The following is a 12,664-nucleotide window of genomic DNA, read 5'->3' on the forward strand; positions in this document are numbered from 1 at the left end:
AAGTATATATAGTGGGGTGTCAGAAATGATAAACAAAAATATTTTTTATTAAGTATTTAAATTAATATTTGATCTAACGAAAGCATATTTTAAATGAACAATTTTATCATATTATGGTATAATTTTGATTTTTAAAATGATTATGCATAAACCTTTAATTCTTACAAGCCCATATACAGCGAAAATATTGCTTTGCATATTAAAAACCTATTTTATACACCCTGTATTAGTGAAATATTTTTAAATGTATGTATGCACTGTATGTACATAAGTGTCTTCATTGAATGAATGTATTCATGCAAAACCTGTATTTTTTTAAATTAATTTAATTTTAAATAAAGGCATCATATGTTATTTTTCGCATTTTTATTAGATTCCCTATACCCTAGTTTAATAGAATCAGTTTTACACACCAAATAATGCTTCCTGTGAAGATGATCGAATGCGACTATCTAACGTATTAACTTTTACAGAAATTGTTAAATTCTAATTTATTTAATAGATATGTTATTTTATTAGCTCAGTTAATTGTTTTTAGATTTCAATCTTTCTGCATTGTAACAGAAATCTCTTATGATTATTAAGTTGCGCTGTGAGCTAATTGCTGAATCATAAAACACGCTTTTCCATAAAACATACGCTTTTGCGTATGTTGTTGCGTGAGTTTCAAGTTCAGAATTGCTTCGTCGTCCTGTCGTCCAACATATTCAAAACATATGGATAGAGATAAGTCAACACAAGCAAAATTTAATAATCGCAAGATTTCTGATAGTTAATTTTCTGATTATTTTTAATATAAAGACGGTCGCCAACTTGTAGAGAGGCTTTTTGCATTACAAGAAAGTGTAAGATTCATTAATAAAAGAGATAGAGAACTATCTTGGGGTCATGTTCCATCTGAAAAGATTATCCTAGAGCATGCTTAAATTCATCTGTAAAAATATTAAGTCTCAAGAAAAATTATTAAAGTAATAAAACTCAAAAGAAAATAATGCATCTAGTTAACTAAAACCAAGTTTGATACAAAGTTGTGATGTTCCCTCAAAATGGTTGAGATATGCTTAATCTTTAATGCGTTACATCTGAATGCTATAAATTGTCTCATTCAGCAAATAATTTGTGAAGTGTGTAATTTTACTTCGTTTTCAGGCATAATTGTCTCCTAGTCGAGCACCGATTTGTTTTTAATTTCTGCCTAAAAACTCTAACGTTAATAATTTAAGAAACATATTTTTTTACAATAAAAAGAAGCATTTGGTGAATCCTTAACACAAATATCTTCTTTTTAGAGTAAGTTTTTTTGCCGTAAAAAGTCTTTGAAAAATGTATGACCAACCATTTTGTTTCATACTTTGAAAATACTAAGTTCTTTCACCTTGTAAATATGGTTTTAGGGCTGGAAAGGATACTACACAGGCTATTATCACTTTGGTTGATCGCATCATGGATGGCTATAACCCGCTGGTTTACTTCTCTATTATGTGTTGTGTCCTTATAGCAAAGCAGTAGCAACTCATTAAATCATATTTAATCAACCGTAAATAGATGAATTGATTTCGAGTGTAAGCACAAGGGGTGTCTTTGAACTTTAAAATGGGGCACTGTTGAACATTGTTCAAAGGTACCCCATTAGTAGTAAAAAATGTTGCTAAGTAGTATTGTTTTTCCAGATTTGCAAATTACGATGGTAAGACAATATAAAAGGGAGAAGGAAACTGGGTTTACTGAGGAAGACATGGAGAAGGCGATAGCGGCTGTAAAAGAAAAAGAAATGTCTTTAAGAAAAGCTGCAGATGTTTACGGTTTAAAACATACTGCTTTGTTTTACCGCTTGAAAAAACAACCCAGGGAGCAGGTGTTTTCCTCTAAGCATACATTCAGACAAGTGTTTAATATTGATCAAGAACTTATGTTGGTAAAATATATTTTAACGTGTTCTAAACTACAATATGGCTTATCGTATAAAAATCTGAGGGTATTGGCATTTGATTATGCAAAAGCTATGTCTATAAAATATCTACCTAGTTGGGATACTAACAAAATGGCAGGGTTAGATTGGGTTCAAGGGTTTATGAAACGCCATCAAAATGTTAGTCTCCGAAGGCCTGAAAACACGAGTATGCCACGTGTTACGGCATTAAACCAAACTGCATTAACAGAGTTTCAAGATATTCTTGCGCGCTGTTACGAAAAATACAATTTTCCTGCACATACAATTTTGAACTTGGATGAAACGGGTATAACCACTGTTGTAGATGCGCCAAACATTATTGCTGAAAAGGGAACTAAGCAAGTGGGCCAAGTTACTTCCGCGGAAAGGGCCACTGTTGGTAACTATGTGTGCCATCGTAAGTGCAGATGGAAATAGTTTACTACCAGTTTTTATATTCCCACGAGCTAGATATCACGACAGTTTCCTCACAGGTGCTCCAGCTGGAAGCATAGGACTAATAAACAACCCTCCTAGCGGTTGGATGACAAAAAAAGTTCTGGAACATATAAAATCTTTTACAAAATGTACCCAAAATGAAAAAATTTTAATAATAAGGGACAACCACGAATCCCACTGCTCGCTAAATGCCATTAAATTTATATATATTATATATACCGCCTCATTGTAGTCATCGCCTTCAGCCACTGGACGTTTCAATAATAGCTCCTTTTAAGGCTAAATTAAAAATAGCGCAACATGATTATTTAATTTCGAATCCCGGAAAAGCCATAACAATCCATGACCTGGTTGGGATGGCAAATATAGCTATTTAAGCATCATTCACTCCAAAAAACATAATATCTGGTTGTCAAAAAACAGGGATCTGGCCGTTAAATAGAAATATTTTTTCAGATAGTGACTTTGTTGCAGCAGGAAAAGCATCTACCAATGATGTTACTAAAATAACAAAGGAATAAAATGACTCTCTACCGTTTACTTCATCTGCAGCTCCGATCACTTCTGTAGCATCAGCTTGCACGACCTTATTAATTGAACCTTGAAGTAATATCTCCTGAGATGGTCAGACCATTTCCCGATATTTGTTCGACTTCCAAAAAGCGTCGCAAAAGAAAATAGTCTCTCTTTCTTACAGATACACCGATTAAAGATGCCATTGAAGCCGAAGCAGTTGCTTGGGAAGCTAAGAAAAGAGAACAAACGGTAGCCAAGAGTAAAGAGAGCAATATTGGCAGATAGTGACTCATCATGTGATGACGCCATATACCTACAAGATGATTCTGAAAATGAGTTCGAGCTGTCAAGGTCATCTGATGAAAATGAAGATTCGCCAAATTTGTCGTCGGATGTACAAATTGACGATTGATGTTGTAGTCCGATTTTGCACTAAGAAAACATTGGTTCACTACGTAGGAAAAATTATCGGGCAGAAAGAAGATGAATATATCATTAAATTTTTAAGGAAAAAAGGACGGAAATTTTATTATCCCGCAGTCGAAGATATAGGCACAGTAGCGTCTATGGATGTAATTAAGAAATTACCTGTTTCGCATCAAAAAGGTAGGTACTGAAAGGACATCTTCATTACTGGAGTTTAAGCTGCAATTTAATTTACGATAGATTTTTTTGTAATAAAAATCAATAAAACTTCCAATATACAGGGTGTTTCTTAACCTATACGCATAAACTAGGGAAATTATTGCTGACGGCAAATAATGACTAATAGTGAAAAAAAAAATTAGTAAAATGGTTTTAGTTACGGAGATAAACGACTTATTAATTAAAATTTAAAAAAAAACGTAAATTCTCAAAAATAAATGTTTATTTAACTATTATAGTAAATGTTCGAAGTTATTTCCATGACTTTCAATACATAATTGAGCACGCCTAATTCAAGAGTTGCAGACAGCAGCTAATCCAGATTGTAGTCGAATTTCCTCGGCGGCAGCAAATATCCGATTTCTTAATTCTTGTTCATTGTCAACTTCGGTTACATACACCAGAGATTTTAGGTGGCCCCAAAAATAAAAGTCAAGCGGATTAAGGTCGGGTGATCGAGGAGGCTATCCAATTGGACCACCTCGGCCTATCCATCGTTCGGGGCACATTCGATCCAAATTTCCAAATGCCGTCGCACTGGTCGCGCAAAATGTGGTGGAGCACCATCGTGAAGAAACCACAAATTCTGCCTAATGTGAAGAGGGACTTCTTCAAGGACTACCGGCAAATTTTGTCGCAAGAATTGTAAATAAAGAGCACCAGTTAGACGATTATCCAAAATGAAAGGGCCAATAAGTATTCCGTTTACAATTCCAGCCCACACATTTACTGAAAATCGTTGTTGAGTTTGTTCGCCAAATGGCATGCGGATTTTCAACTGCCCAAAAATGCGTGTTGCGAAAATTGTGAATACCATTGCGTGTGAAAATTGCTTCATCCATAGCTAAAATGTTCCTGGTAAAGTTTGGGTTTAACTGCTGCTGATGTAACAACCACTCGCAAAAGTTTACTCGAGGCGCATGATCCCTTGGAAGTAAACCTTGTACCCTTTGGACGTGAAATGGATACAGTAATTCATGCCTACAGTAAATTCGCCAAACTGTGACTGGTGATAATCCAAATTGCGTTGCAATTGTTCTAGTGCTTATGTCAGGATGCTCTTCGATGATATCTAAAATAAAATTCTCCAGATTTAAAATGCGCCTAGGTCTAATGTCTCCACCATGTTGCCCTGGCCTCGGCCGCAAATTTCCAGTTTCTCTACCCCGCTGAACCACACGCAAAAAAGCTTCACGCTACGGATGATACCTATGAGGAAACCTTTGTGCATAAAGATTAGCTGCAGCCACACTGTTTTGTCTTGATTCCCCGTATGCCAGTAACATGTCCATTAGTTCCTCATTTGAAAAATTATGCGGCATAATTTTAATAAAAAAACGAAATACGACCACAACTGTATCAACTGATAGCAAAGTAGGTACTACTAAACATAATAAACATCATCCGGACTTGTTTATTTCTTAATTTGAAAACAAAATTCCACCTGATAAAGTTATTACATTTTTGTGAAAAAAAAAATTATCTCAGAAACTAAAAATATCTTACTTAAATTTTTTTCACTATTAGTCATTATTTATCATTAGCAATAATTTCCCAAGTTTATGCGTATAGGTTAAGAAACACCCTGTATATGTACTGTTTATTTGTGCCCCTTTGCCTGTTCAAATATACCCCACAGCTGGGGTACATTTGAACAGTATGACATTTATTGTTTATTTGCGTGTCAAACAAAATAAAATAAATAAATAAATAAATAATGGCTTTGTTTGTACTTTTCAATAGTGTACATAGGCGAAGTCTAGCCAAAGGCTAATCTACTTAACCTATTTAAAAAAAGTAAGCAAAATTATTTTAGATAGCACAACAGAAAGAAAAAAATTAACATTTGTAATGGTAACACTAATATTAATATAAAAATAAACAGATATACACCCATTGGTCCATAAAAATCAAAAAATTATAAAATAAGAAATACCTACTGACAATTTAGCTATTCTGTTTTGTTAAAAAATGCAGCTTTAGTTTTTTCTTGAAACCCGCTACTGACATTTCTTTTATAGGATGCGGAACAAGGTCATTGTAAATTGCCACAGCATTATACATAAAACTACGACGAAAGAAGGCTGTTCGATATCTAGGAATTGACAACTTATTTATAAATCTCAGATTTGCATCATGTACATTTTTCCGAAAAGTAAGTTTTTTGCGGAGGTAGGGAGGAGTAGACGACGCTAGCAGTCTATGCACAAAAACCGCCAATTGCAAAGAGAATAGATTTTCCACGCGCAGCCAACCAATTTCACACAGCCCTGCAGAGACTCTATCATACTTTCTTAGTCCATAAATAAATCTGCAGCATTGATTTTGCAGCTTTTGCAAACGGTACGCAGTGATTTTGTCTAAACATGGATAATAAACAATATTGCAGTAATTCATAATAGGTAATACTAAAGACTCACACAGTTTTTTCCTTACCTTAACATTAATTATATTTCTGTTTGCATACAATGGCTTTAAAGAATAGTATGACTTTTTAATAACATTAGAAACGTGTAACTTAAAGCGCAATTCATCATCCAAAAGCAATCCAAGATTTTTTGCACATTTAACCATACTTAGCTGATTACCTCCCACAAAAAGCTTTAAACCGTCCAATGCTATTCTTTTTTTGTTCTTAAAAGTAAAGCACATAACACAACACTTTGAAGGATTGAGTTTTAAATTATTTTGAGAGGAAAAGAAGGAAATTCTAGAAAGATCGTCGTTTATTTTATTTGATGCCTCCAATACAGATTCAGCTTTAAAAGAATGATAAATTTGCATATCATCCGCGAACCCCTGGATCTGGCAGTATTTTACAACTTTAAACAAATCCGAAACATACATTAGAAATAAGAGAGGTCCCAGAACAGCGCCCTGAGGTACTCCAGATGTTATATATTTGATATTTGAAAAAGTCTGATCTTCCAAGACCACCATTTGCCTTCTGTTGCATAAGTAGGATTTAAAAAACATTTGGGAAACATTATCAAAGCCATAATAAGCCAATTTTTATTTTTATTTTTTTATAGAAATTATCTCTTGGGTAACGTTTAGTAAGACAGATGTGCTATGCTGTTTTCTAAACCCAGATTGCTTATGCGGAATAATATTATTGGAGGTGAGAAAGTCATAAATTTGCGGCTGTATAAACTTTTCCAATACTTTAGCGATGACCGGGATAATTGAAATTGGTCTAAGGTCGCTGAAATTAGTTGGATTATTAATTTTAGCCAAAGGTGTTAAGAGAGAAATTTTCCACATACCCGGGAAATACCCATCTTCTAGGCAACAGTTTATAATATGCGTAATATGTGGAGATAGCTTTGGAATACAGTGTTGCAACATTAACGCTGATATTGAATCACAACCGTGTGCATTTGATTTTAGGCTTAAGACTATTTTAGAAATTTCCTCAACTTTGGCTAATCGAAATGAAAAATTTAGATCATGTTTAAACTGTTTGTTCTGAAAATTAGCAACTTCTTCGGGGCAACTACCTAACGGGCTATAAATTGAAGCAAAATAGTCATTAATTTTGTTTGGATCTCGGAGATTTAAAGGAATAGAACGATTAGAGACATTTTTTAGACTTAGATTATTAATAGCTCTTCATAACTGTTTACTATCTCTGTTCTGATGAAATTGCAGATAATTTTTTTTTCTCGCCTAATCATTCCCACCACAAGATTACGCATCTGTCTATAATATGCCCAATCAGTCAAATTTTTAGATTTTTTAAAACTTGACAATGCCTTATTTTTTTCTTTTATAAAAAGCTGCACATTTGCAGTTATCCACGGGGTATAAGGCTTAGACATTTTTGACGTCGTAAAGGGTGCATGTCTATCAAATAATGAGCAAATATTACTAGTAAGATACTGAATTTTTTCGTCTAGATTATTGATATAGTACACATTATCCCACACAATTTTATTCAGGTCCTTATAAAAATCATTTTTATTAAAATGTTTAAAATTACGATAGAGTTTCGTTTTTATCTCCCTACTCCGTGCCGCAATCTCGATATACTGCAGAATATAGCTTGATGGTCACTAATTAGATCAGCGTTAAGTACTGCTGTACTTGTAACATTTGAGAGTTTATTAAAATAGATAACATCAATGAGTGTTTGTGCCATAACAAAACACACTAAAATTTCAATAGTTTTTTGCATCTGGAAAAGCTGTTCCTCACTTATTGGAATTTGGATTTTTTCAGGTTTTGAATTTTAGTAATTATATTTTTTTGCTGAATTGACACAATCTTCCTGTCTGGCTTTACAATGGCGGCTGTCAACCGTTGCTGATGCACATTTTGCCTATATTATATTCGACTTACTGATGCACAATTCGGGACTCAGCCTTGGGGTGTGTCAAATAAATTGTTTTTAAACACAAACAAGACACAGAATTTTACCTGAGAGATCTTCAGAGGGTGAATGTGGGCACTATACAAGTGCTAAAGTTTTGGACATACATGTAGATCCATTTTGAGGTGGGATGGCCCTATTGGAAACCTTACAAAGAAACTTAGGTCTCATGTCTATCTTCTCTGAATTTTAGAGGGTTCTGTAAGCTTTCATACCTTAAAAGCAGCATATCTTGTTTTTGCATTTCAGAGAAGAGCAGTCAGGGTTGTTATAGGCTTAGGATACAGGGATGACTGTAGGCAGCTTAGTGAAATATTCTAACCATTAACTCTGTTTAAGTACTTGAGTGTTTGGTATTTATTTACAAAAAATAGCAATCTATACAACGTGTTAATATCAATGATTATGACATCAGACAGAAGGAGAACATGGTTGCTAATAAACTAGAACACATTTTTAACAGGGTCTCAAGGGAATATTAGAAAACTGCCTTTAAATAATTTTAAAAGAAGACTTAAAGAGGTTTTATTAAAAAAATTATTCCATAGTATTGAAGAGTTTTTGAATCTTAAATTTGTTTAGTATTTTTTTATTAGTTTTTAAAACTGTTTTTTAATAGTAACTGTTGTGGTACTTTTTTTTGGTTTATTTGTTGTATTGTATTTTAGTTTAGTGAGTGAATTTAATTAAGTTTCACCATTTTAACTTTAGATTTTAGTTATGTATGCTATTATCCTATTTGATGTGTGAACATTTTTTGATGTATTGACCTTAATAAAGAAGCATAATTTAAAAATATAATGTATTTTAAAATTTATATTTGTAGGGAAATTAAACCATTTATGCTTTTTGAATTTTAACATTATTAAACCTTATATATCATCTTTATCCACTAACAAACATTGGGACATGGAACTAAAAAATGTTTTGTTTTCTCCTGCAGGTCTCCTACAAGAAAATTAAAATTAGTAACTATTCCCAAACATTGATTCTCTTAAAACCTACTGTTGAAACTGGCAATAACATTATTGCTAATATATTCATCGGAGCCATCACAGCAATCGCAAATTCCATCATTTACCTTGGTGGATGGAATTTTATAAGTTTTTCCCCTGACAACTTGTGAACAATAAAATAAGGCTAAAAACAAATAATAAAGTATATAAAAAAAATTGTAAATCATATCAAACCATCTGGACAAGCATTTGTGCCCGGCTCATCAGAACTGTCTTCACAATCACAATAATCGTCGTTAATCTTACTAAAATCTATCAATTCTCCACTTTTGATGCAAGTAAATTTCCCATTGTTAGAAGTGTAGAACTTTTTTTCATTAAAGTGTGTTCCCCTGATAAGGGTAAGTTTGTTTTCAGTGTTTGGTTCATCAATAGAGTTTACAATGGAGACACTCTCATTGGAGAGCACATAATAATTAAAGAATTGATAAGAAACAAAAAGCAGGGACATAAGTAGAGTACTAGCCAAACATAAGTTTTTTCTACGTCTCGTTAACAGAACTTTGTTGTATTTTTGATATTTTCCTGGCATAGTTGATCATTTCAGAAATGCAAGAAAAAACTATAAAAGATATTTTTAGCTACCAGTTTTCAGCTTACATATTTTTATTTATTTTTCATTCCAAGGTGCAGTGAGTACAAAAAACTTAAAATAGGTTATGTTTTTGTTTTGTTTTTCAAACGGTGCGTGCAAACAGCATATTGTACCGATATGTTTTAAATTGTAAAGTTAGGTTATGTAATCTTATATCGTCCAAAATTTTCTGCTGCCAAGTGATATACAGATTACTGTTTGAAATAGAAAAATAATAAAAAATCATTACCAAGAATTGATTTCTAGGTCACTCGGCACTTTCACAGTAATATTTAAATTAAAATTGATAATGGCAACATTGCGATACGCCATGCTGTTTGTAAGTCTTCTATAAAAAAATCACATAACCTATATCTCTTGTATATAATCATTATAATCTATAACTTTTATCTAACTTCCTCTTTTTTTTTTCATTTGGTAAATTAAAATAGTAAAACTTTATAAAAATGTATCGTAGACCTATGTTAGGAAGTATAAATATTCTAAAAAAAATCAACAAAAATCATGGATTTATTAATGGTCAAATGTTCCATCAGAGACCCTCTAAAACCATTTCTGTCCCTTTTTGTGGTAAATTTTACAAATGATTAGCTGATACAGTACTAATTTACATCATTATCTTTAAGAGAGATATATTAGATACTATTCAACATCTTCTGAAATTAATACTGAGGCCCTGGTAAATGTCACTTTTGACCAGTTTAAACAAGTAATAAATGACAAAAATGTTGTAATAATAGATGTGCGTGAACCACGGGAATTGGTAGAAGATGGTTCTCTACCAAGATACATCAACATTCCATGTAGGGACTCCCAATAGCAATAATTCCATATGAATAAAATATTGTTGGTTTTAGTAAGCGAGGTCGAAACAGCCTTAAAATCCATGTCAGATAAGGAATTTGCTCAGAAATATGGTCAACCCAAACCAAGCAAAGATACTCCAATTGTGTTTTCTTGTTTGAAAGGGGGCCGCAGCTTAAAAGCTCAGATTATGGCTCTTCAGTTGGATTACACCAAGTAAGCATTCACATCTCTTATTAAATTGTTATTTGCTCTCTTAATATTCATATCTTGTGTTTACTGTCTTTGAATGTGCCTAAGAATCAGATATCTTTCCAGGATAATATCTGACTTATGTATTTTATTAAATCAAATTCTTAGCAATTGGTAGTATCAATTGACATTTCTTTACTTACAAGAAAAATATATACATTACTCTGTCTTGAGTTCAATAATTTATAAGCTTATGCACTAGGAAGACCAAATTTCTTTCCAATAAAGGCTGTAGAGCCCCTGGAGAACAGAAAGCGGGGAAAAACATCACAATTTTTTCCAATATTTATTATTTAAAAAAAGCAAGAGCTTGAATCAAATAACACAGACATAAAATGCAATAAATTTTATAAGAATATACAGAGTGTTTTACATCCAATTTTATTGACAAAAAACCATATATAAACAGGGGTCGCATTTTTCACCCCTCTAAATGGAAACCATATCAAAATTTTATTTCTTGAGTTCACTGAAACTCATTTTTCTATCACTTTTATGCCCTCCACATGAATAAAAGTGGTATTGTTTTAAAGGTGATTAAAATTACGAACTTTTAAAACCGATTTTACTAAGAAATTACTCAAAATAATAAACAGAAAACGTTGATTTTGATGAAAGAATGGTAAAATTTTGTGCATTTTTTTAGTTATTAAGTGCGACCAATAAGTACACATTATGTGAAATAGGAAAACAACATTTAATTTAAAAAAGACATTAATATTTGCCATTATACTGATGGCAAGTGATTGCCCTCAATCCTACCTGATTAGTAGCACTCATAATCATTTCTCGATCGTTCTTCATCTTCTCAGCTGTAGCCAAAATTCTTTGAAGGAGGTTTTCCCTGATTTCTGGAACTTCCTGGTAAACTTTCTGTTTCATAGTTCCCCAAAAAAAGAAATTAGAGGAGTTAAATCGGGAGAACAAGGTAGCCAGGCCATTAAAGTCAAAGTGTGTACTTAATAGTTGGAAGAAATGAGCCTTACTGTCTGAAAATTATGGAATGTCTTCCATCATTCTAAAGAAATTCCAAAAATCTCTAGCTGTTTTAGTGGTCAGGCAAAACAATATCCTCCTGGGACCTAGCGTCCATTTAAATGGACATGCCAGTTTTATGTTTCCAGTTTCGTTAATTCGCATCCACTACGTTGGACACTTCGGTGCTGCCGCCCAGCCCGATTCGGTCGACTTTAATTGTGCACATGTGCTGGGAATCAGTTTTTTGTTTTCTGTTGTGATGGTGGCTGCACATGGTTCTCGTTATGATGGTATGTAGCCTATTTTTTAACGTTTTGTAATGATTTTTGTAAAAGTTTTTATTTGCAAATGTTTAATAGACAAATTTAAATAACATTACAATAATAAAAAATTAAATAAGTTTTGTATTACCCTAAGTTATTCGCGTTTATTTAAATGGACATTGGGTCTATCTCATGCACATTTTAAATTAACTCATAAAATTTATTTTAGGAATTTTTGCCAATCAAAGAGTGCTTTGGCCAGGGGAAGATGACGAAAAATTGGAGCAAATACTAAAAATCATTGGAAATGATGATTCTGACATTAAAATGTCTGATGATGAAGAAGAAATTCAAACTATGGATAATTTAATGGGGAGAGAAGAAGAAATAATTAATAGAGAATTAGTAAGCAGCAGTGAGGAGGAAGAAGAAGAAGATAGAGTTCCTCTTAGTGTCCTGAGAGAAAACTTAAAAATGGCCAGGCAATCTGTGGATCCTTTAAAGCGAAAGTGTTGGAGAAGAGATGATACTTTTGAACCTCCAAATTTTGAAGGCCCCTCTAGTGAATGCAGCGAAGAGCTCCGGTATGATTGGACTGCAAAATCGTATTTAGCCATGTACGCGAAATAGTAGTTGTACAGTAGTATGATCTGAAATCTGTACTTTTGACATCTACTGCTCTAGGAATTCAACCTAGTGATGAGTGTAAAAGGTGGTCTAAGAAAGACTCTAAATACATTCAGGTTAAAAGACCTTACGTTGTTGCTAAATACAACGATTGTATGGGAGGAATAGACTTGATAGACCGAATGATTAACTCTCACGAGATGTGTA

The 12,664-nt window shown here is 33.0% G+C and overlaps 1 protein-coding gene across 1 annotated transcript; it reads right to left on the reverse strand.

Moving 5' to 3' along the window:
• Positions 1-8,710: 8,710 nt before the first annotated feature.
• Positions 8,711-9,621, reverse strand: LOC126734103 (glucosidase 2 subunit beta). The gene is made up of 3 exons (XM_050437628.1): positions 9,113-9,621; positions 8,928-9,062; positions 8,711-8,870 (listed from the first exon to the last, which is right to left on the reverse strand). The coding sequence occupies exons 1-3, from the start codon at positions 9,468-9,470 to the stop codon at positions 8,815-8,817; spliced, it is 549 nt and encodes a 182-aa protein (XP_050293585.1). The 5' UTR covers positions 9,471-9,621; the 3' UTR covers positions 8,711-8,814.
• Positions 9,622-12,664: the final 3,043 nt, after the last annotated feature.

This window comes from Anthonomus grandis, chromosome 3 (assembly GCF_022605725.1).
Source record: "Anthonomus grandis grandis chromosome 3, icAntGran1.3, whole genome shotgun sequence".
NCBI lineage: Eukaryota > Metazoa > Arthropoda > Insecta > Coleoptera > Curculionidae > Anthonomus > Anthonomus grandis.